Here is a 25,947-nt window from a genome sequence, read left to right as displayed (position 1 = left end):
CCTTCCTCCAGCTGCACAGACCTGATCCCACACAGGGGATCCTCTAGCCCCCCGTCCCCCCAGTGCGAATCCCACCTGAAAGCATCTTATAAACCATCTTCTCCAGTTTAGGCATGAAAAGGAGTGAAGGTCTCTGTTATGCATCCCTTGGAGACGGTCCTTGGCTGGCAGAGGACGTAGAGGAGGCCTGACCTCCATTGCCTTCGGGGAACCTCTGTCATATTAAGGACCTGTCTCTGCGTGCCCTTTTTTTTTTGAGATGGAGTTTCGCTCTGTCGCCCACGCTGGAGTGCAGGGGCGTGAGCTTGATTCACTGCAACCTCCATACCTCGGGTTCAAGAGATTCTCCTGCCTCAGCCTCCTGAGTAGCTGGGATGACAGGCGCCCGCCACCACGCCTGGCTGATTTTTGTATTTTTAGGAGAGACGAGGTTTCACCGTGTTGGCCAGGCTGGTCTCGAACTCCTGACCCCAGGGGATCCACCTGCCTTGGCCTCCCAACGTGCTGGGATTGCAGGCGTGAGCCAGCATGCCTGGCCACAAGCATCTTATTTTTAAATAAAAATATATGCCGGGCGCAGTGGCTCACGCCTGCATGCCAGCACTTCGGGAGGCCGAGGCGGGTGGATCCAGAAGTCAGCAGTTCAAGTCCAGCCTGGCCAACATGGTGAAACCCTGTCTCTACTAAAAATACAAAAATTAGCCAGGCGTGGTGGTGGGTGCCTGTCATCCCAGCTACTCCGGAGAATGGCTGGAACCCGGGGGGTGGAGGTTGCGGTGGGGTGGGCTGAGATTGCGCCACTGCACTTCAGCCTGGGGGACAGACCTCAACTCCGTCCCAAAGACAAAACAAAACCAAACCACAGAAAATGACATTAAGGTTGACAGCACCATGAACGAAAATACAGTTTCTGAATGTCTTGGGGACGGAGACGTGCTGCTCTTTCCACACCCTCTGAGCCTCATGCAACTTCTTTCACCGTCAATATCTCTTCGCGGTACACCTTCCCTTCCTCTGCCGGGAATTCCTCCCTGATGATCTGAAAAAAAAAGGAGGATCACTGCAGCCTCCACTCCCGGGTTCAAGTGATCCTCCTGCCTCAGCCTCCCAAGTAGCTGGGATGACAGACGCCCACCACCGTACCCGGGTAAATTTCGTATTTTCAGTAGAGATGAACTCCTGACCTCAAAGTGATCCCCCCACCTCGGCCTCACAAAGTGCTAGGACGACAGGCATGAGCCACAGCACCCAGTCGGGGGGTGGTGTTTTTCCTGGGGTGAAGATCTGAGACACATGCACCCATGTGACCTCATGGTTGGCGATGAACAGGGTTGCCTTGGGCTAGGTGCGGGACCCCTGGGAGTCAGTGGAAAGCGGGGTCCGGGGAGGAAGCTAGTGTGGGGGTGGAAGGTAACAGAATGACAGATGGCCGAGGATGCAGGTGGGCCTCATCTAATCAGTTGAAGGTCCAAAGGGGAGGAGGGTGGGTCGCATCTAATCAGCTGAAAATTCAAGGGGGAGGGTGGGCCGCATCTAATCAGCCAAAGATCTAAAGGGGAACGTTGAGCCTCATCTAATCAGTCGAAGGGCTAAAAGGGAAGGTAGGCCTCATCTAAATAGTGGACGATCTAACGGGAGGGATGGGCCTCATCTAATCAGTCTAAGGCCTCAAGTGAGAGCCCAGGCCTCATCTAATCAGTCCAAGAGCTAAAGAGGAAGATTGGGCCTCATCTAATCAGTCAAAGGGCTGAAAGGGGAAGGTTGGCCTCATCTAAATAGTCAAATATCTAAGGGGAAGAGTGAGCCTTATCTAATTAGTCTAAGGCCCAAAGTGGGAGGGCAGGCCTCATCTAATCAGCTGAAGATCCAAGGCAGAGGGTGGGCCGCATCTAATCAGTAGAAGGGCTAAGGGGTGAGTGTGGGCCGCATCTAATCCGTCGAAAATTCTAAAGAGGAAAATGTGGGCCTCATCTAATCAGTTGAAGGTCTGAAGGGGGAAGGTGGGCCGCATCTAATCAGTTGAAAATTCTGAAGAGGAAAATGTGGGCCTCATCTAATCAGTCAAAGGTCTAAATGGTAAAAGCTGAGGTTTTCTGGAGAAGAGGTTGTTTGTTTTTGTTTTGAGACAGACTCTCACTCTGTTGCCCAGGCTGGAGTGCAGTGGCATGATCTCGGCTCACCGCAACCTCCGCCTTCTGGGTTCAAGCAATTGTCCTGCCTCAGCCTTCCGAGTAGCTGAGATTACAGGCGCCCGCCACCACGCCCAGCTAACTTTGTATTTTTAGTAGAGATGGGGTTTCACCGTGTTGGTCAGGCTGGTCTCAAACTCCTGACTTCAGGTGATCCAGCCGCCTCAGGCTCCCAAAGTGCTGGGATTAGGGGCATGAGCCACCGCACCCGGACCAGTCTACCTTCTTCTCCTCCTTTTCTTGAGCACCACCCACCTCAGTTTCTCCTGATGCAGCTCACAGAGAAAACGCTGACCACAACCTGACGACACCCTGACCCGAACCCAGGTGGAAGGTCCGGGAGCTGGATACAGATTCCAGCCACACCCCGTGGTGACGCTGAAGTCCCAGCTGGTGGAGAAGCAGGGCGGCTGACACTCAGAACCCGTGTCCCCGTGTCCATGTTCCTTGGCTTTCCACCCCAGCTGTCCGCTCCGCCCACCCCTACCTACCTGGTCCTCCACCTGATTCTCATCGTTGAGTTTGTCTTTCATTTTTGGAACTGGGGGGAAGAGTCGTTGCATCTGGACACACCTGAGGGACAGAGAGGAAGTGTGAAGGGAGCCCCAGGCCGTCAGAGTGCCTTCCTCAGGATGCTGAGTTCAATGACCCAAAACAATGTCACTGAGAATCACCAAGGGATGAAAATCTTGGCCAGGAGTGGTGGCTCAGGCCTGTCATCCCAGCACTGTGGGAGGCCGAGGCGGGAGGATCAGCTGAGGTCGGAGATCGAGACCAGCCTCACCAACGTGATGAAACGCCGTCTCTACTAAAACTACAAAAAATTAGCAGGGTGTGGTGGCGGGTTGAGTGTCAACCCAGCTACTCAGGAGGCTGACGCAGGAGCTGAGAGAGCCAGGAAGCACCCTCCCCTAGAGCAGAAGACACACAGGGCATGAAGGCATCACCTCTGTGCCCACAGCTCAGCTCTGTGGGGGCCAGGGGGATCTCATGTCCCGCAAAAGCGTGGCGTCCCAAGTAAGTTCTCCGTATTCCCGGATGGGTGACGGGACCAGGAACGACCTTTGCAGGCTGTCTTTGTGTTCCTGAGAAACACAGACACACTCTGGAGAAAGTGCCGTCCCCCACACCACGACCGCCTGTGTGCCTGGGGGGTGCCAAGGTGTTTCAGGGATTACCTTTTAAACAGGAAGCCGAGGAACAGGGCGCATACCAGGGTCCCAAGGACCAAGAGCACATAGATGTGCACGGAGCTGGTCTGTCCGTCATCAGACCCTAGAGAGACACAGGAATGCACCTGCCGTGAATCGCTGATGGATGTGGGAAGGAAATTAACTTTCTTTTTTCTTTTTTTGGGGGGAGTGGGCAGGGGGGTGCAGTGGCTCATGCCTGTAATCCCAGCATTTTGGGAAGCCGAGGTGGGCGGATCATGAGGTAAGGAGTTCAAGACCAGCCTGGCCAACGTGGAAAAACTCCGTGTCTACTAAAAATACAAAAATTAGCTGGTTATGGTGTTAATGACAGTGCTCCTGGAATCCCAGCTACTCGGGAGGCTGAGGCAGGAGGATCACCAGATCCCAGTAGGTGGAGGTTGCAATGAGCTGAGGTCACGCCGCTGCACTCCAGCCTGGGAGACCCAGCGAGATTTTGTCTCAAAAAAAAAAAAAAAAAAAAAAAGACAGTCTCACTCCTGTTGCCCGGGCTGGAGTGCAGTGGTGATCTCAGCTCACCGCAACCTCTGCCTCCCGAGTTCAAACGATTCTCCTGCCTCAGCCTCCCGAGTAGCTGGGATGAAAGGCTAATTGTTGTATTTTTAGTAGAGACAGGGTTTCTTCATGTTGGTCAGGTTGGTCTCAGACTGCTGACCTCAAGGGATCTGCCCACCTCAGCCTCCCAAAATGCTGTAATTACAGGCGTGAGAAATTAACTTGCTAAACTAATTAACTTGCTTCAGGACTCCAAACGCATTTAGCGGAAGGGAAAAGCTGAGCGGGAACCAGATTCAGCAAACCTTGGGATCAGGAGTTCGAGACCAGCCCAACCAAAACAGTAAAACGCTGTCTCTACTAAAAAGAAATTAGGTGGGTGGGTTGCTTGAGGTCAGGAGTTTGAAACCAGCCTGACCAAAAACAAAAAACCTTGTCTCTACTAAAAATAAATTAGGAGCCAGGCCCAGTGGCTCACACCTGTAATCCCAGCACTTTGGGAGGCCGAGGCGGGTGGATCACGAGGTCAAGAGATCAAGACCATCCTGGTGAACATGGTGAAACCCCATCTCTATTAAAAACACAAAAATTAGCCAGGTGTGATGGCACATGTCTGTAGTCCCAGCTACTCGGGAGGCTGAGGCAGGATAGTTGCTTGAAACCAGGAGGCGGAGGTTGCAGTGAGCCGAGATCACACTGTTGCACTCCAGCCTGGGTAACGAGTGAAACTCTGAGGCAAAAAAATAAACAAGTAAAAGAAATTAGGTGGGTGGATTCCTTGAGGTCAGGAGTTCGAGACCAGCCTGAACAAAAAAAATAAAACTCTGTCTCTACTAAAAATAAATTAGGTGGGTGGATTGCTTGAGGTCAGAAGTTGGACACCAGCCTGACCAAAACGGTAAAACCTTGTCTCTACTAAAACTAAATTAGGTGGGTGGATTGCTTGAGGTCAGCAGTTCGAGATCAGCCTGAACAAAATAATAAGACCCTGTCTCTACTAAAAATAAATAAGCCAAGCATGGTGGTACACCTGCAGTCCCAGCTGCTCAGGAGGCTGAGGCAGGAGCATTGCTTGAACCCGAGCGATGGCGGTTGCAGCAAGTTGAAATCAACATATTGCCCTCCAGCCTGGGCGACAGAGCAAGACTCTCTCAAAAAACAAACAGAAAAAGAAAACCTAAAAGAGGCCACGTGTGATGGGCTCATGCCTGTCATCCCAGCACTTTAGGAGGCCAAGGTGGGTGGATTGATTGGGGGCAGGAGTTCGAGACCAGCATAACCAACATGGAGAAATCGCGTCTCTACTAAAAATGTTAAATTATCCAGGCATGATGGCAGCTGCCTGTAATGCCAGCTACTGGGGAGGCTGAGGCAGGTGGATCGCCTGAACCTGGGAGGCGGAGGTTGCAGTGAGCCGAGATCACGCCACTTCCTGGGTGACAGAGTCCATAATAAAATAAAACAAAACAAAGCAAGCTTCACCATGGGCCAGGCGCGGTGGCTCACATCCAGAGCTTTGGGAGGCTGGGGCAGGCAGCTCACTTGAGGTCACGAGTTCGAGACCAGCCTGAACAACATGGATAAATTCAGTCTCTGCTAAAAATGTAAAATCAGCCAGGCATGGTGGTGGCGGACGCCTGTCATCCCAGCTACTCGGGAGGCTGAGGCAGGAGAATCGCCAGAACATGGGAGACGGAGGTTGCAGGGAGCTGAGATTTTCCCACTGCGCTCCAGCCTGGGTTGGGGACAGTCAGAAATTCCACCTCAAAAAAAAAAAAAAAAAATAGGCCAGGTGCAGTGGCTCACACCTGTAATCCCAGCACTTTGAGAAGCCAAGATAGGCAGATCATCTGAGGTCAGGAGTTTGAGACCAGCCTGGACAACATGGTGAAACCCCGTCTCTACATAAAAGAAAATAATAAGAGGGCATGACAGTATTCCTAGCCATATTCTCTCTCTCTTTCTTTCTGACACAGAGTCTTGCTCTGTTGCCCAGGCTGGAGTGCCGTGGCATGATCTCGGGTCTCTGCAACCTCCGCCTCCCGGGTTCAAGCGGGTCTCCTGCCTCAGCCCGCCAAGTGGCTGGGATGACAGGTGCCCGCCATCACACCCGGCTAATTTTTGTGTTTTTAGTAGAGACGGGGTTTCACCTTGTGGGCTAGGCTGGTGTCCAACTCCTGATCTCATGATCCACCCGCCTCTATCTTCCAAGGTGCTGGGGTTACAGGCGTGAGCGGCTGCGCCCAACCTTTACGTATACTCTCAATCAAATCTCAGCACCCAGGACAGGGTAGCCGATATCTATTCTGCCTTCAAGGTGGTGACAGACGGCACAAATGTCCCCTACCTCCAGGCAGCATGCCCCAGGGCTTACCAAATTCAGTGGGCCTGCTCCAGGGACCCCAGGTCAGAATGCAGAAGTCAGCGGTTCTCATTTTCACCGTACGCTTCGCTCGGGCCTCGGAGCTTGGAAGGTTGCACGTATTATCCAAGTCACCCTGAATGGTAATCTTTGGAGGAAAGAAAGAAAGGTTTGTTTCCCTTTTTTCTTTTCTTTTTCTTTTTTTTAAAGACGGGGTTTCACCATGTTGGTCAGGCTGGTCTTGAACTTCCGACCTCAGGTGATCCGCCCGCCTTGGCGCCCAAAGTGCTTGGATGACAGGCCTGAGCCACCACACCCGGCCTAAAAATACAAAAATCTTTTTCTTTTTTAAACACAGGGTTCTCTTGAAAACCTTCAAGAAACTTCAAGACAAAGTTTTTTAAGGGATATTAAGAGAATTGTCTTCTACATGGAGGAAAACCTTGTCTTTCTTCCATTGCTTTGTCTTTTAAATTTTTTTTCTACTTTTTTTCTCTTTCTTTTTTGAGACAGAGTTTCCCTCTTGTTGCCCAGGCTGGAGTACAATGGTGTGATCTCTGCTCACGGCAACCTCCGCCTCCTGGGTTCAAGCCATTCTCCTGCCTCTGCCTCCTGAGTAGCTGGGACTACAGGCTCCTACCACCACGTACGGCTAATTTTTATATTTTTAGTAGAGATGGGGTTTCGCTATATTGGCCAGGCTGCTCTCGAACCTCTGACCTCAGGCAATTTGACGGCCTCAGCCCCACAAAGTACTGGGATTACAGGTGGAGTCACCTCACCCAGCTTTTCAATTTTTCCTGCCACTCTGAATGCACCTGGTCTGATCAGAAGCAGAGTTAAGGCTGGTTAGTATTTAGATGGGACATCATCTGGGAAAACCTGGATGATTTCTATTCTATTTGATTCCATTTTATTTTATTTTATTTTATTTTTTATATTTTATTTACTTTATTTTGTTTTATTTTATATTTTATTTTATTATTTATTTTATATTTTATTTATTTATTTATTATTTAATATTTTATTTTATTTATTTATTATTTATTTTGCTAATTTATTTTTATTTTTATTTATTTATTTATTTTTAGTTTTTATTTTTTTTGAGATGGAGTTTTGCTCTTGTTACCCAAGCTGGAGTGCAATGGCATGATCTCAGCTCATCGTAACCTCTGCCTCTGGGTTCAGGCAATTCTCCCTCCTCAGCCTCCCAAGTAGCGGGATTACAGGCACGTGCCACCATGCCCAGCTAACTTTTTGTATTTTTATTTTTTTATTTTTTTATTTTTTATTTTTTTTTTTGAGACGGAGTTTCGCTCTTGTTACCCAGGCTGGAGTGCAATGGCGCGATCTCGGCTCACAGCAACCTCCGCCTCCTGGGCTCAGGCAATTCTCCTGACTCAGCTTCCTGAGTAGCTGGGATTACAGGCACGCGCCACCACGCCCAGCTAGTTTTTTGTATTTTTAGTAGAGACGGGGTTTCACCATGTTGACCAGGATGGTCTCGATCTCTCGACCTCGTGATCCACCCGTCTCGGCCTCCCAAAGTGCTGGGATTACAGGCGTGAGCCACCGCGCCCGGCCCAACTTTTTGTATTTTTAGTAGAGACAGAGTTTCACCATGTTGACCATATGGTCTCAATCTCTTGACCTTGTGATCCACCCACCTCGGCCTCCCAAAGTGCTGGGATATTATTTTAATTAATTTTATATTTTATTTTATTATTTTATTTATGTTATATTTTATTTAATTATTTTATTTTCTATTTTACTTTATTATTTTATTTTATTTTATATTTAATTTAATTTAATTTTATTTTATTCTATATTTTATTTTATTCTATATTTTATTTTATTTTATATTTTATTTTATTATTTTAACTTTATATTTTATTTTATTTTATATATTTTATTTTATTTTATTTTATATTTTACTTTATTATTTTATTTTATTATTTTTTATATTTAATTTTATTTATTTTATATTTTATTATTTTATTTATTTATATTTAATTTTATATTTTATTTAATTTTATGTTTTATTTTATTTTATGATTTTATTTTATTTTATTTATGTTTTATTTTATGATTTTATTTTATTATTTTATTTTATTAATTTTTTTAATATTTTATTTTGTTTTATTTATTTTATTTATTTTATTTTCAGACAGAGTCTCACTCTGTCACCCAGGCTGGAGGGCAGTGGCATGATCTGGGCTCACAGCAACCTCACTTCCCGGGTTCAAGCAATTGTCCTGCCTCAGCCTCCCGAGTAGCTGGGATAACAGTGTGGCCACCATGCCCAGGTGATTCTTGCATTTTCAGTAGAGACAAGGCTTCTCCAGGTTGGCCAGGCTGGTCTCAAACTCCTGCCATCAAGTGATTTGTGGACAGTCGGAAGCTCCTGACCTCTTGATCCACGGATGTCCGCCTCTCAGTACTGGGATTACAGGCTTGAACCACTGTGTCTGGCTAAAATTCTACTTTTCAAAAAAGAAGGGTGCGGTGGTTCATGCCTGTAATTCCGGCACTCTGGGAGGCCCAGGTGGGTGGATCACCTGATGTCAGGAGTTTGAGACCGGCCTGGCCAACATGGTGAAACCCTGTGTCTACTAAAAATACAAACAGTGGGTTGCGGTGGTGGGCCTCTGTAGTCGAAGGTATTCGGGAGGCTGAGGCAGGAGAATCGCTTGAATCCAGAAGGCAGAGGTTGCAGTCAGCTGAGATCGTGCCACTGCACTCCAGCCTGGGCCACAGAGCAGGACTGGGTCTCAAAAATAAATACATAAATACATAATTCAGGAGCATCAGCTGATGTTAACAGGCCTTCAGATGGATAGTTTAGCAAGGGATGTTAAGATCGTGACGTCCAGCATACTGACCGCACAGAGAAAGATACTGATGGTCAGAGTGGCAGGGACACTTGGAAAACATCCCACAAAAGTACTCACTCTAAAAGCATTTTACAGGAAGAAATTATCTCCTGAGACATTAACGGAGATGTATTCTTAACCCGCCCAGAGGGAAGGGGGAAAAGATGTGAGGGTCAGTAGAAAAGGCTCAGCATCCGTATCCCAACCACTAAAGGCATGATGCTTCAGACCAACAGCAGAACCCACCCAGGGAGAAATACCAGGCTTCCGGTTCAAGGTCATGCCCCATCCTGTCAACACCTGGATCACACTGGCACTAAGAGTCCTGTAAACTCAAACTGTGCAATTACCCTAGGGGTCCTGAGTCGTCGAGTGTCGGTTATGTGGGGTAGTGTTAGGGAGTGTGGATTATGTGGGTGGTGTTAGGGAGGGTGGGTCATGTGGTTGGTGGTAGGGAGTGTGGGTCATGTGGGTGGTGTTAGGGAGTGTGGGTTCTGTGGGTGGTGTTAGGGAGGGTGGGTGATGTGGGTGGTGTTAGGGAGGGTGGGTCATGTGGTTGGTGGTGTTAGGGAGTGTGGGTGATGTGGGTGGTGTTAGGGAGTGTGGGTATGTGGGTGGTGTTAGGGAGTGTGGGTCCTGTGGGGTGGTGTTAGGGAGGGTGGGTGATGTGGGTGGTGTTAGGGAGGGTGGGTGATGTGGGTGGTGTTAGGGAGTGTGGGTATGTGGGTGGTGTTAGGGAGTGTGGGTCCTGTGGGGTGGTGTTAGGGAGTGTGGGTGATGTGGGTAGTGTTAGGGAGTGTGGGTCATGTGGGTAGTGTTAGGGAGTGTGGGTCATGTGGGTGGTGTTAGGGACGGTGGGTGATGTGGGTGGTGTTAGGGAGTGTGGATCATGTGGGTGGTGTTAGGGAGTGTGGGTGATGTGGGTGGTGTTAGGGAGTGTGGGTCATGTGGGGTGGTGTTAGGGAGTGTGGGTGATGTGAGTGGTGTTAGGGAGTGTGGATGATGTGGGTGGTGTTAGGGAGTGTGGGTGATGTGAGTGGTGTTAGGGAGTGTGGATGATGTGGGTGGTGTTAGGGAGTGTGGGTGATGTGGGGTGGTGTTAGGGAGGGTGGGTGATGTGGGTGGTGTTAGGGAGGGTGGGTGATGTGGGTGGTGTTAGGGAGCGTGGGTCATGTGGGTGGTGTTAGGGAGGGTGGGTGATGTGGGTGGTGTTAGGGAGGGTGGGTCATGTGGGTGGTGTTAGGGAGGGTGGGTGATGTGGGTGGTGTTAGGGAGGGTGGGTGATGTGGGTGGTGTTAGGGAGGGTGGGTCATGTGGGTGGTGTTAGGGAGCGTGGGTGATGTGGGTGGTGTTAGGGAGGGTGGGTCATGTGGGTGGTGTTAGGTAGGGTGGGTGATGTGGGTGGTGTTAGGGAGCGTGGGTGATGTGGGTGGTGTTAGGGAGCGTGGGTGATGTGGGTGGTGTTAGGGAGGGTGGGTCATGTGGGTGGTGTTAGGGAGGGTGGGTCATGTGGGTGGTGTTAGGTAGGGTGGGTGATGTGGGTGGTGTTAGGGAGCGTGGGTCATGTGGGTGGTGTTAGGGAGCCTGGGTCATGTGGGTGGTGTTAGGGAGGGTGGGTGATGTGGGTGGTGTTAGGGAGCGTGGGTCATGTGGGTGGTGTTAGGGAGGGTGGGTGATGTGGGTGGTGTTAGGGAGCGTGGGTGATGTGGGTGGTGTTAGGGAGGGTGGGTCATGTGGGTGGTGTTAGGGAGCCTGGGTCATGTGGGTGGTGTTAGGGAGGGTGGGTCATGTGGGTGGTGTTAGGGAGGGTGGGTCATGTGGGTGGTGTTAGGGAGGGTGGGTGATGTGGGTGGTGTTAGGGAGGGTGGGTCATGTGGGTGGTGTTAGGGAGCGTGGGTGATGTGGGTGGTGTTAGGGAGTATACGTTGTGTGGGGTGCTGGGCAGGGACTGTGCAGTTATGCTAGCTGTGGTGACTCCAGGATTCGGGGTTGAACCGCGGGTTGTCTACAGGGGCTCTGGGGTTATGCTAGGGGTCGGGGGAATGGTCCGAGGTGTCACTCACCAGTGTGTTTTCAGTGTCAGGTTGGGAGTTCTGGAAGGAAACAACACAGAACACAAGGCTCAGTGTTCGAGGTTCTAACCCACTTCAGACGGCACGTCCCCACATCCAGCTCAACCCCGTGTCCACAAAAGGAGATCCTGTCCCCTGTCCATCCACACCCAGTGTAGACAGCCCCGGTCCTGAGTGTGAAGTTTCTAACCCACTTCACACGCTGTCCCTCTGTGTGGGCACCGAATGGGTAAGTGTCCTGAGTCCCTGCAGGCTTCGCTCCCTCCACAAACCCCAAATCCACAGGACACACAGGTGAGGAGCTGCAAACACAGAATCCCGACCTGCCAGTGGTCTTCCTGTACCCACAGCTGCTGACCCACCCACGCAGGCCCTATGGCCTTGGGATAGGGTCCCCTCTTGTCTACACTGAGTGCAGGTGGAGGTGTTGCAGGGTCCCATCTGTCTACACTGGGTGTAGGTGGAGGTGGGGCAGGGTCCCCTCTTGTCTATACTGGGTGCAGGTGGAGGTGGGGCAGGGTCCCCACCTGTCTGCACTGGGTGCAGGTGGAGGTGTTGCAGGGTCCCATCTGTCTACACTGGGTGCAGGTGGAGGTGGGGCAGGGTCCCCTCCTGTCTACAGTGGGTGTAGGTGGAGGTGGGGAAGGGTCCCCTCCTGTCTACACTGGGTACAGGTGGAGGTGGGTCGGGTTCCCCTCCTGTCTACACTGGGTGTGGATGCATGTGGGGCAGGGTTCCCTCCTGTCTATACTGAGTGTAGGTGGAGGTGGGGCAGGGTCTCCTCCTGTCTACACTGGGTGCAGGTGGAGGTGGGGCAGGGTCCCCTCCTGTCTACACTGGGTACAGTTTGAGGTGGGTCGGGGTCCCCTCCTATCAACACTGGGTGCAGGTGCATGTGGGGTAGGGTCCGCTCCTGTCTACACTGAGTGTAGGTAGAGGTGGGGCAGGGTCTCCTCCTGTCTACACTGGGTCTCCTCCTGTCTCCACTGGGTCCCCTCCTGTCTACACTGGGTCTCCTTCTGTCTACACTGGGCCCCCTCCTGTCCACACTGGGTCCCCTCCTGTCTGCACTGGGCCCCCTCCTGTCTACACTGGGTGCAGGTGGAGGTGGGGCAGGGTCTCCTCCTGTCTACACCGGGTCCCCTCCTGTCTACACTGTGTCCCCTCCTGTCTGCACTGGGCCCCCTCCTGTCTACACTGGGCCCCCGGTGCTGGCACCCACCTGTCTGCACACGTGCAGCTGGTAGCGGAACTCCAGGAAGTGCCGGCGCTGGCGCGTCCTGGGCTGTCTCCACCGCACCACACACTGCGTCTTGTTGCAGGTCACCGTGATGTTGCCGGGCGGGTCGGAGCGTTCTGTAACGAGGGTGCCGGACTCACCCGCGAACCCGGGGCCCACACGCCCGCCCACCGCCTCCCAGACAAAGTGGCTCACGCCTGTGATCCCGGCACTTTGGGCGGCCGAGGCGGGCGCGTCACCCGAGGTCAGGAGTTCGAGACCAGCCTGGCCAACACGGTGAAACCCCGTCTCTGCTAAAAACACAAAATGTTACCTACTTGGGAGGCTGAGGAAGGAGAATTGCTTGAACCCCGGAGGCGCATCGATCATCAACAGCCACGGAACGGGAGGCTGTGGGAGCCGGGCAGGACGGCCAGGCAGGTGCCCGGCACAGCAGAGACGCCCACGGGAGCAGGACCCCGGGGGGGAGCTGGGGACTGGCTGGGCGAGCGTCCGGGGCCGAAAGAGGCCGGGGGTGTCCAGGGGATGAAAGAGGCCGTGGGTGGGGTGCAGGGGGCTTGGGAAGAGGACAGAGAGTGGGTGTGGGGGGCCACCCTCAACACGCCAGCCTGGAGCGGGGCCTGGGCATGGGGAAGGTGCTGGTGAGGAAGGAAGCAAGGGGGAGACGGAGGGAGGAGGAATGGAGGGAAGGAGAAGGAACGGGAGGAAGGAATGAGGGCAGACAGGGAGAGACGGAGGCGGACAGTGGGGTGATCTCGTCTCACTGCGACCTCCACCTCTCAGATTCAAGCCATTCTCCAGCCTCAGCCTCTCAGACAGGTGGGATCACAGGCGCCCGCCACCACGCCCGGATGATTTTGTGCTTTTATTACAGACTCGGTTTCTCCATGTGGCTCAGGCTGGTCTCGAACTCCCAACCTCAGGTGATCCGCCCGCCTCGGCCTCCCAAAGTGCTCCAATTACTTTGTTTTTATTTTATTTTAAATCAAATTAAATTAAATTAAATTAAATTAAATTAAATTAAATGATTTAATTTAAATATTTTATTTTAAATATTCTATTTTATTTTAAAGTTACACAGATTTCAAAGCAAATTCCGTCTCACCTATAAACAACCGGAAATCGTATGTTTTACTCTCTCTCTTCTTTTTTGGTCAGCATTTTTGCAAACAAGTTATTCCCATCTACTTTGTTTACCTCCAAAAGTGAATTGAAGAACTGGATCCCGACTTCTCGGCTGGTCCCGGTAACCAGGAAGTAATTGCGGGAGCTTAATCCGCTCAGGTTGTTCAGGTGACACCCCACGTGGGTTCCCGCGTCCTGCGTGTAATAAGGACACGGAATCTCCCGCCTTCCCCTGAAGGATGACAGAGTGTTCAGAGAGCAGGGAGGAAAATCAAACAGAACAAAAACACAAACCCACAAAGAAACCAGAAATAAACCCACGAAATGGAAACAGAAAACAGACACAGATCAGAACAACAGGCCAGGCGTGGTGGCTCACACTTGTCACCTCCGCACTTTGAGCGGCCGACGTGCTCCAACCACGAGGTCAGGAGTTCCAGGCCAGCCTGCCCTACGTGGCGAAACTCCCGTCTCGAATAAAAATACAAAGATCAACCCGGGCGCAGTGGCTCATGCCTGTCATCCCGGTGCTTTGAGAGGCGAGGGGGACAGATCACTTGAGGTCAGAAGTTTGAGGCCAGCCTGGCCAAGATGGTGAAGCCCTGTCTCTACTGAAAATATAAAAATTAGACATGTACCCCAAAACCTAAAATGTAGTTAAAAAAAAAAACCGCAAAGTTCATCGAGCTGAAACAAAAATTTTAAAATATGAGGGTTTACTGTACAAACAATACTTTAGTAACGATATAGAAATTTAAAATGCAAGAAAGAGCACTGAGAATCCTCTCAAAATCTGTTTTTTGTTTCTCAGATTCCTGTTTACTCTTTGATCACATGTATTGTAATTGTACACAGCTATTATCAGCAGACATAGGATTTTGTATCTCATCTCATTAAATATTTTGAATGCTTTTCAAAAAAAATTAGCCGGGCGTGGTGGCGGCCACCTGTCATCCCCGCTACTCGGGAGGCTGAGGCAGAAGAATCGCTTGAACCCGGGAGACGGAGGCTGCGGTGAGCCGAGATCGCACCACTGCACTCCGGCCCGGGCAACAGAGCGAGACTCTGTCTCAAATGAATAAAAAGTAGAAAAAATGAACAGCAGTACTTTCCCCCATCCCTGCCTTCCTCATAATTCCTCACATAAGGTGAACACTCACTTTGAGTCTTGTATGGACAAAAAATAGTGGACATCGCAGGGGGCGGTCGGACCCCATGCCCAGCAACAATTCATGAAATCCACATTGTAGATGAAGCAGGAGAAATCTGCATTGTAGATGAAGTAGGAGAAATTCCTTCTTACCTGGGGACAGGCAGAAACAAAACACTTTTCACTCACAAGTTAAATGGGGTCGGGAGCGACGGCTCACGCCTGTCACCCCAGCACTTTGGGAGGCTGAGATGGACGGATCACCTGAGGTCAGGAGTTCAAGACCAGCCTGGCCAACATGGTGAAACCCCGTGTCTACTAAAAACACAAAAAATTGTCTTGGCGCAGTGGCTCACACCTGAAATCCCAGCACTTTGGGAGGCCGAGGTGGGTCGATTACCTGAGGTCGGGAGTTCAACACCACCCTGACCAACATGGAGAAACCCTCTGTGTACTAAAAATACAAAAATGTAGCCTGGCGTGGTGGCGGGCACCTGTAATGTTAGCTACTAGGGAGGCTGAGGCAGGAGAGTCCCTTGAACCCAGGAGGTGGAAGTTGCATTGAGCTGAGATGGTGCCATGGAACTCCAGCCTGGGTAACAAGAATGAAACTGTGTCTCGAGAATAAAAAATTAAAAATGCAAAAACTCGGCTGTGGTGGCAGGTGCCTGTCATCTCAGCTACTCGGGAGGCTGAGGCAGGAGAGTCGCTTGAACCCCAGAGGTGGAGGTTGCAGTGAGCTCAGATTACTCCACTGCTCCAGCCTTGGGGGACAGAGCCAGACTCCAGCTCAAAAGAAAAAAAAAGAGTTAAATGGGATTTAATTTGATGGTCTTGGGTGCGGCTTCGAAGGGTGAGGGATGCTGTGAAGAGATTCCTGCAGTGTCTTCCGTACCGGAATTTGATAAGGCATTTTTTCTTGAAATTCTCCTTGGCTGGTCTGCACGTGCACCTCGAAAGTGACTCCTCTGTGGAGAGTGACCTCACGAAATGTGCAGGAACATTCTTTCTTCCTGAGCTGAGAAGTTGGAGCACATCAGAGCAGATGAGGAAACGGATTTGCGTCTCCTCTGCTCTCCGTGGTGCTGGTTTCCAACCGAATTCAGAGACACCCACCTGCCTCCCTCCGTGAGATCATCCCCTTATGCCTCCTCCAAGGACTCTCAGGGGATACCCCAAATACCAGCTGGCTGGTGGAAAATGAATGTCATAATCGAGCAATGTTTATAATATCAGACTGAGGCAGGCTGGGGTGCTTCATGCCTGTCACACCAGCACTTTGGGAGGCCGAAGCAGGGAAACCACCAGAGATCAGGAGTTCAAGACCAGCCTGGCCAACAAGCTGAAATCCCGTCTCTACCACAAATACCAAAATTAGCCAGGCGTGGTGGCACGCACCTGTAGTCCCAGCTACTCCGGAGGCTGAGACAGGAGAATTGCTTCAACCCAGGAGGCGGAGGTTGCAGTGAGCCGAGATCACACCACGGCACTCCAGCCTGGGTGACACTGTGAGACTCCATCTCAAAAAGAAAAAAAAAAAAAAATCCTCCACAGACCCAGACGCATCGCGACACAAGCCAGAAGGGCGTCCGTGGTCCCCGTGAGGTCCTGGGCATGAAATGACGCCAAATATCACACTTGGGTTTGGGTCCCTTCCCGCCCCCGCTCCCACTTCTTTGTTTGTTTTGTGTGTTTTTGTTTTTGCTTTTTGTTTTTAAAAGTGAATTTCACTCTTGTCGCCCAGGCTGGAGTGTAGTGGCGCGATCTCGGCTCACTGCAACTTCCACCTCCTGGGTTCAGGCGATTCTCCTGCCTCATCTTGCTGAGTAGCTGGGATTTCAGGCACCCGCCAGCACGCCCGGCTAATTTTTGTATTTTTAGTAGAGAGTTTTGCCATGTTGGCCAGGCTGGTCTAGACCTCCTGACCTCATTATCCACCCGCCTCGGCCTCCCAAAGTGCTGGATTAAAGGCGTGAGCCAGTGTGCTGTGCCTAATTTTTTTTTTTTTAATTTTTGTGTTCTTAGACATAGTCCTGCTCTGTCCCCCAGCCTGCAGTTCAGTAACTCCATCTCAGCTCACTGCAAGCTCCGACCCCCGGGTTCAAGCGATTGTCCTGCCTCAGCCTCCCGAGTAGCTGGGATGACAGGTGCCCGCCACCACACCCAGCTAATTTTTTGTATTTTTAATAGAGACGAGGTTTCACTATGTTGGCCTGGCTGGTCTCGAACTCCTGACCTCAGATCATCCATCCTCCTCAGTCTCCCAAAATGCTGGGAATATAGGTGTGAGCCACAGTGTCCAGCGCTTGCATTGCTAGTAGAGACAGGGGGCTAGGCACGGTGGGTCATGCCTATAATACAGGGTGAGTCGGACGCAGCGTTCGCTGACTTAGAAGCCACGTGGCCAGCTGGCTGGGCACAGTGGCTCATGCCTGTGATCTCAGCACTTTGGAAAACTGAGGCAGGGGGATCACCTGAGCTCAGGAGGTCAGGGTCAGCCTGGCCAACACGCTGAAACCCCATCTTTCTTTGTTTTTAAAGACGGTCAGGAGTTCGAGACCAGTCTTGCCAACATGGTGAAAGCCCATCTCTATTAAAAATACAGAATTAACCGGACGTGAGTTGCAGTTTCACTCTTGTCTCCAAGGCTGGAGTGCAGTGGTGCTCCGCCTCCTGGGTTCAAGTGATTCTCCTGCCTCTGCCTCCCAAGTAGCTGGGATTACAGGCGCCCACCACCAAGCCTGGCTAATTTTTGTATTTCCAGTACAGTCAGGGTTTCACCAATGTGGCCAGACTGGTTTCGAACTCCTGACCTTCTGATCCACTCACTTTGGCCTCCCAAAGTGCTGGGATGACAGGCATGTTTTTTAATATGATTTTTTATTCTATTTTATTTTTAATAAAGATAGGGTTTCACCATGATGGCCAGGCTGGTCTTGAACGCTTGACCTCAGGTGATCCACCCATCTCGGCCTCCCAAGGTGCTGAGATTACAGGCGTGAGCCACAGCTCCCGGCCAAGAAGACGCTCTTAAACTGGGCGGCGGAGGTTGCAGTGAGCCGAGTGCTGGGTGACAGAAAGAGAGGCCATCTAAAAAACAAAAACAAAAACAAAAAAGGTCGTGTCTGTCAGAGCATCCCTCTCTAAGAGGAACCTCGATGGGTGCAAAAGAGAAGTAAAAACGGACAGACCACACCTGCGTTCCTCTTCCCCTCTGCCCACCTCCCACGGCCACCCGCCTGACGTGGACATGTGGCCGGCTTCCTCATGTGGACGGCTGCACTCATCTTCCCGGTGCCTGCCTCTGGGTCTTGCAACTGTCTCAGCTCTGGGCAGGCTTCCCCTGAGGCACCCCAGACACCCACATTCTGAGCCGGGCGCGGTGGCTCACGCCTTTAATCCCAGCTCTTTATGAAGCCAAGGCGGGCAGATCACGAGGTCAGGAGATCAAGACCATCCTGGCCCACACGGTGAAACCCCATCTCTACTAAAAATACAAAAATTAGCTGGGCATGATGGTGGGCCTGTGTAATCCCAGATCTTTTGGAGGATGAGGCGGGCAGATCACCTGAGGCCGGGAGTTCGAGGCCAGCCTGAACAACATGGAGAAAACCCACCTGTATTAAAAATACAAAATTAGCTGGGCGTGTTCGCAGGTACCTGAAATGTCAGCTCCTCGGGAGGCTGAGGCAAGAGAATCGCTTGAACCCGGGAGGCAGAGTTTGCAGTGAGCCAAGATTGTGCCACTACACTCTAGCCTGGTGACAGAATGAGGCTTCTTCTCAAAAAATAGACAATAAATAAATATATATAATTAGTAAAAATAAATAATAATAATAATAATATAAAATCAAGCTGCACTTCATGCACCTTGGACACGTGTTATCAACACCTCATTAGAGTATGTCCCCTGTGCCTAGGTCACTCATATTTGGCTGAAAATAAACCTCTTTAAATATTTACTTTATTTTGTTTTTGAGATAGAATTTCAGTCTTGTTGCCCAGGCTGCAGTGCAGTGGCACAATCGTGGCTCACTGTAACCTCCGCCTCTGGGGTTCAAGCGATTCTCCGACCTCAGCCTCACGAGTAGCTGGGATTACAGGCACCCACCACCACGCCCAGCTAATTTTGTATTTTTAGTAGAGACGGGGTTTCTACTAAAGTAGAGAATGTGAGACTCTAAATCCGGTTCATCACTAGGGAGCAAAACATGTCAGTTCTTTATTTTTATTTTATTTATTTTTCTTTTTTTTTTTTTAAGACAGATTTTCACCATCTTGGTCAGGCTGGTCTCGAACTCCCGATCTCAGGTGATCCACCCGCCTCAGCCTCCCAAAGTGCTGCGATTACAGGTGTGAGCCACGGCACCCGGCACGTTTCAGTTCTTTAGACTTAAGAATAATAAACCCCCCATCACAGACAGCCCAAAGGAGGCAACGTACCACGTTCTAGGCAAGCATCTCCAATTCTCCACTCCACGTTCTGTCTTCCCCGGTCTCCTGCCATGAACTGAGAAAGGAAAACAAACCTCAGGACCCCGAAATCATGAAGCCGAGGGCCAGGTCATGCTGGAAACGGTGTCGGGCAAACCTGCCTCTCATTTTATTCATAAGCAAAAAAATACTACAGAGATTTAAAAAATTGCATCCCAGGGCAGGGCACGGTGGGTCACTCTCATCATTCCAGCATTCTGGGAGGCTGAGGCGGGTGGACCACTTGAGGGCAGGAGTTCGAGACCAGCCCGGCCCACGTAGTGAAACCCTGTCTCTACTAAAACTACAAAAATTAGCTGGGCGTGCTGGCGCTCCCTTCGAATCCCAGCACTTTGGGAGGCCAAGGTGGGCAGATCACCTGAGGCCAGGATGTAGAGACCAGCCTGAAGAACATGCAGAAACCCTGTCTCTACTAAAAATACAAAAAATTAGCTGGGCGTGGTGGCCCATGCCTGTCATCCGAGCTAGTTGGGAGGCTGAGGCAGGATAATCACTTGAACCCTGGAGGCGGAGTTTGCGGTGAGCTGAGATTGCGGCATTGCACTCCAGCCTGGGCAACAGAGCTGCACTCTGCCCCGTCCCAAAAAAAGTATAATAATAAATATTAAATATTTATAAATATTTAAAGTATAAATATTTATAAATATGTAAATATAAATATTAATAAATATTTAAAATATAAATATTTATAATTCTTTAAATTTATATATTTTATATAAATGTATATATTTTATATTTTTATAAATATATGAATTATATATACTATATATAAATATATATACTACATATAGTATACTATATATGCTATATATTTACATATTTATAAATATATAAATATATATAGTTAACATATGCAACATATATATTATATATTTATATATAATAAACATATATAAATATATTTATAAATATACATACTGTATATTTATATATTATATGATATATAAATATACAGTATATATATTTATAGATTATAATACAGATATAATATGTATATTATATATATATATAACATCCCAGTACTTTGGGAGGCAGGCCAACATTATATTTATATAATTTTATTTATATATAATTATATTTATATAATTTATAGATTATATAAATCTATTATATATATATATATTTTCCCAAAGTGCTGGGATTATAATATATATTATATTTTATCATAAATATTATATATTTATAAATATATAAATATATATATAAATTTTTATATATACCATGTTGGGAACCCAGGCTAAGCTGCTGCAATCAAAGCAAAAGATTGCATCAGCCTCCCGCCAGAAGCATACCACGGACGTGGTGGCGGGCCACCAAAGATCACGCACGGCTGCACCAATGGGATCGCTGATCACGTGCGGCTGCACCAATGGGATTGCTGATCACGTGCGGCTGCACCAATGGGATTGCTGATCACAAGCTGAGCACTCGCTTTTCAACCTATCAGAGCCACTTTCCCCTCCCCTCTCCCCTCTCTATATAAGGAACCCATTTTGAAATAAATTTTGCAGCTTGATCAGAACTTTTGTCTTGCTGCCATTCTTCGCGCCTCTTGTCCCATCCCTTCTCATCCACGATAGGTTTGCCCGGGTTCCTGTCTGTTGCTCTGCAGGCCGGAGCAAGTGGCGCCCAGACGTGGGGCTCGATGCTTTCCTTCGTGGACCGCCGTCCCCGTTGACCAGTTCCCCGCACGGAGCACCGCGGACCACCCGACCGCGAGCCGACTCCTGGAGTTCGTCCCTTGTTTCGACGGCGGCATTCCTAAGGTAAGACCCCATCATGGGACAAGCATCTTCACATAATGAAAATGATCTCTTTATAAGTCAGTTAAAAGAGTCTCTCAAGGTGCGTAGAATTCGGGTTCGTAAAAAAGACCTTGTCTCCTTTTTTAGTTTCATTTTTAAAACATGTCCCTGGTTTCCCCAGGAAGGATCTATTGACTCCCGTGTTTGGGGACGTGTTGGTGATTGTCTGAATGACTATTACCGTGTCTTTGGTCCGGAGACTATTCCGATCACCACTTTCAACTACTATAACTTAATCAGGGACGTCCTTACTAACCAGGGCGGTTCCCCTGACATTCAACGCCTCTGCAGGGAGGGTCAAAAAATTCTTACTAGCCACTCCCGACCTCCGTCTAGACAGGCCCCCATAACAACCATCACCTGTGGAGAGGCCCCCTCTCGCCCTCCCTCTAGGGCCCCTTCTACCTGCCCCTCGGTTGCGATTAATATTGATTCGGACGGTACAGGACAATCTTCGCTGTACCCCAACCTCGCAACCCTTACAGACCCCCCCATTCAAAATTCTCATACTCACACACACACTCCACCCCAACATTCGCCCTTGCTTACTGATTCTAAAGTTTTGCATAACTTGGGTAGTCAAGATGATCAACTAAATTCCGCCGATCAAGCGGATCTGGAAGAGGCAGCTGCCCAATATAACAACACAGATTGGCCTCAACTGACTAACACCCCGGCACTGCCACCTTTCCGGCCGCCGCCCTATGTTCCTACAACAATGCCCCCAGTGGCAGTTGCGGCTCCGGTTTTACACGCCCCTACCCTGAATGCTTCCGTTTCCTCCACAGCTCAGACTTTACCCAATAAAACCTCCATTCGAGAAGCTGTAGTCATCCTCAGGGAAATTAAAACTCTAGCTTCAGAATTGTCTGATTTGGCCCTTCTACCCACCACGGGAGTTATGGCTTTTCCCGTTACCAGAAGTCAGGGAAATGTTAGCTCCAACACCGCGGGCCAAGAGACTGAGTCTCGCCCTGACACACATAGCACCCCCGATGAAGAGGAAGCAGACTCTGGAGAGTCTGACTCAGAGAAGGAGGAGGAGGAAAGCCTAGAGCCCACCGAGCCTTCATACACCCATACCTATAAGCGCCTAAATTTAAAAACAATAGAAAAAATAAAAACTGCTGTTGCCAGTTATGGTCCTACTGCCCCATTTACTATGGCCTTACTAGAAAATCTTAGTGAAAGATGGCTCACTCCTAACGATTGGTTTTTCCTGTCCCGTGCTGCGCTAAGCGGCGGTGACTTCATCCTTTGGAAAAGTGAGTATGAGGAAACCGCAAAGTGCTTTGCAGAGCGCAATGCACGCAAAGCCTCCTCCAAAGGATGGACCCTTAAAAAATTTCTAGGCACCAGCCCTTACCAGAGCAATGACAAACAGGCCCAATTCCCCCCAGGGCTTTTAACCCAGATTCAGTCCGCAGGCCTTAAAGCCTGGAAGAGACTCCCCCAAAAAGGAGCGGCCACTACTTCCCTTGCAAAAATCAGACAAGGTCCAGATGAGCCATATAGTGATTTTGTGAGCCGCCTCCAGGAGGCGGCAGATCGCCTTTTTGGCTCCGGGGAAAGTGAAAGCTCTTTTGTGAAACACCTAGCTTATGAAAACGCTAACCCCGCTTGCCAAAATGCAATTCGGCCTTTTAGGCAGAAGGAGCTTTGTGATTATGTTCGCCTCTGTTCTGGTATTGGTTCTGCCCATGCTGTTGGCCTGGCCATAGGAGCTGCCCTCCAAAATTTTGCCCCCACGCAGCCGCTGGGAACCCAGGCCCGTCTTTGCTATAATTGTCACCAACCTGGCCACCTCTCAAGGAACTGCCCCCAAAAAATACAGCCACCTGCTCAACCGCCAACTCAACCTAATGCCCCACAGGCCAGCTTTACAAAAAATTTAGGGCCCACAACAAAATGTCCCCGCTGCAAAAAGGGATTCCATTGGGCTTCGGAATGCCGCTCTCGATTAGACATTAATGGACAACCCATTCTCAGGCAGGGAAACTTGAACAGGGGCCAGCCCCAGGGCCCCACTGTCGGGATGAGCTCCGGGGCTTCACAGTCCATCCCCCAATACCGCCAACCAACCCCTGCCCTCCCAGTAATCAGCCACGCCGCTACGTCACCGACCTCTGGCGAGCCACAGCGGGCAGCGCAGGACTGGACCTCTGTACCACCTCCGACACAATACTAACTGCCCAAAATAGCCCACTAACACTTCCAGTTGGAATATATGGACCCCTACCACCCAAGACATTCGGCCTCGTACTAGGCAGAGCCAGCTCTACCCTTCAGGGGATCCAAGTTCTGCCTGGCATATTGGACAATGATTTTGAGGGAGAAATCCATATTATTCTCTCTACGACAAAAGATTTAGTCACCATCCCAAAGGACACCAGACTAGCTCAAATAGTCATTCTCCCCCTCCAACAAATTAACTCCAATTTCCATAAGCCCTCCCGCGGGGCTAGTGCCCCTGGGTCTTCTGATGTCTACTGGGTTCAACAAATTTCTCAACAGCGGCCTACCCTGAAACTTAAATTAAATGGTAAGCCCTTTTCTGGCATTCTTGATACAGGGGCCGATGCCACCGTTATATCTTACACTCACTGGCCGAGAAACTGGCCGTTAACAACCGTTGCTACTCACCTGCGCGGTATTGGCCAGGCCACCAACCCCCAACAAAGTGCTCAAATGCTTAAGTGGGAAGACTCTGAAGGCAACAATGGTCACATTACCCCTTATGTCCTCCCCAATCTGCCAGTCAATCTCTGGGGAAGGGACATCCTCTCTCAAATGAAACTTGTCATGTGCAGCCCCAACAATACTGTCATGAATCAAATGCTAAACCAGGGGTATCTCCCAGGTCAAGGGTTAGGAAAAAATAATCAAGGAATCACCCAGCCCATTACTGTTACTCCAAATAAAAACAGAGCAGGCCTTGGATTCCATCAAAATTTACCGTAGCGGCCATTGACATTCCTGTACCCCACGCTGGGAGGAGATGTTGGGAACCCAGGCTAAGCTGCTGCAATCAAAGCAAAAGATTGCATCAGCCTCCCGCCAGAAGCATACCACGGACGTGGTGGCGGGCCACCAAAGATCACGCACGGCTGCACCAATGGGATCGCTGATCACGTGCGGCTGCACCAATGGGATTGCTGATCACGTGCGGCTGCACCAATGGGATTGCTGATCACAAGCTGAGCACTCGCTTTTCAACCTATCAGAGCCACTTTCCCCTCCCCTCTCCCCTCTCTATATAAGGAACCCATTTTGAAATAAATTTTGCAGCTTGATCAGAACTTTTGTCTTGCTGCCATTCTTCGCGCCTCTTGTCCCATCCCTTCTCATCCACGATAGGTTTGCCCGGGTTCCTGTCTGTTGCTCTGCAGGCCGGAGCAATACCATATATTTTTATATTTATAAATATATAAATTTTACTGGGCCTGGGGGCAGGCACCTGTAATCTCAGCTATCGGGAGGCTGAGGCAGGAGAATCACTTGAACATGGGAGGCAGAGTTTGCAGTGAGCCGAGATCGCACCACCACACTCCAGCCGGGACACAGAGCGAGACTCTGTCTCAAATAATAATAGTAAAATGTCTGAAGGAAATAATAATAATAAAATAATAATAAAATGTCTGAGCATCAAGGGCACCTGTCATGGGTATTTCCTGAGGCTGTGCCCCAGCCACACACCCTTAACGTTGGCAAAATAGACTTTCTAAATGGACTGAGACCTGGCTCAGATAGGTCTTCCTGGTTTGCAAAACGTTTCCTACCAACAGAAAATTATGCAACGTTTTTGGGTTTTGTAGGCAGCACCTACAAATTTCCTCTTCTTCTATTCAGGTTCCCAGACGGGGTTTCCCTTCCCCTTTCCACTGACTTTGGCTCATTCTAAAATAGAAGCCTCTGAGCTTCCTCCTCTGATTTAAAGCCAGGATGACGGAGAGTGCGGGAAATGAAAATATTTTACCCCAAAACAGGGCTCCGTGCTACAAGGAGTATTTCAAATTAAAAAGCCCTTTGATATTACCAAGCTCTGAAAAACATTTCCTCCGATTTCAGTAACAATAAAACTGACCTGCCCAGGAAAACAATTGTGTGGGTTTTTTTTGTTGTTGTTATTTTTTTTCCCCGTCATCTCATTATCTGCTGCACAAAAGAAGAGGAAGACTTTATTTTATTTTATTTATTTGAGACAGAGTCTTGCTCTGTCGCCCAGGCTGGAGTGCAGTGGCTTGATCTCAGCTCACCGCAACCTCCGCCTCCCGGGTTCAAGCGATTCTCCCACCTCAGCCTCCTGAGTAGCTGGGATTACAGGCATCCACCATGCCCGGGTAATTTTTGTATTTTGTATTTTTAGCACAGATGGAGTTTCACTATGTTGGCCAGGCTGGTCTTCAACCTCTGACCTCACAAGATCCAGCAGCCTCAACCTCCCAAAGTGCTGGGATTACAGGCCTGAGCCACTGTGCCTGGCCTACTGAGATATCACCACACCTGAACAGACCATTTTACAAGGAAAAAGCCTGTGTCGAACAATTGAGTGAATTGAGTTCTCCAAATATGGCTGACCATGACGTGTTTCTATTTAAAAATATAAAATTAGCAGAGCCTGGTGGTGCATGCCTGTAATCCCAGCTACTCAGGAGGCTGAGGGAGGAGAATCACTTGAACCCGGGAGACGGAGGTTGCAGTGGGCCAAGATTGCGCCATTGCACTCCACCCTGGGCTATAAGAGCGGAACTTCATCACAAATTTTTTTTAAAAACATACAAATATAAAAGAAAATACATTGGTTTGGTCCAGACGGCTGGAATCCCACCACTTTGGGAGGCCAAGGCAGGCTGATCAGGAAGTCACCAGTTCGACACCAGTCTGGAAAACAGAGTAAAAACCTGTCTCTACTAAAAAAAAAAAAAAAAAAA

The 25,947-nt window shown here is 49.6% G+C and overlaps 1 protein-coding gene across 1 annotated transcript; it reads right to left on the bottom strand.

Moving 5' to 3' along the window:
* Window positions 1–775: 775 nt before the first annotated feature.
* LOC141582971 (granulocyte-macrophage colony-stimulating factor receptor subunit alpha-like) lies at window positions 776–17,969 on the bottom strand. Its single transcript, XM_074392410.1, has 11 exons — window positions 17,940–17,969; window positions 15,624–15,735; window positions 15,091–15,129; window positions 14,728–14,833; window positions 13,631–13,799; window positions 12,425–12,577; window positions 11,194–11,223; window positions 6,270–6,405; window positions 3,368–3,464; window positions 2,681–2,762; window positions 776–1,039 (listed from the first exon to the last, which is right to left on the bottom strand). Exons 1-11 carry the CDS (start codon window positions 17,967–17,969, stop codon window positions 962–964), a joined length of 1,032 nt encoding a protein of 343 aa, XP_074248511.1. The 3' UTR covers window positions 776–961.
* Window positions 17,970–25,947: the final 7,978 nt, after the last annotated feature.

This window comes from Saimiri boliviensis, chromosome Y, assembly GCF_048565385.1.
Source record: "Saimiri boliviensis isolate mSaiBol1 chromosome Y, mSaiBol1.pri, whole genome shotgun sequence".
Classification (NCBI taxonomy): Eukaryota; Metazoa; Chordata; class Mammalia; order Primates; family Cebidae; genus Saimiri; species Saimiri boliviensis.
This window is presented reverse-complemented; position numbering and strand designations above follow the sequence as displayed.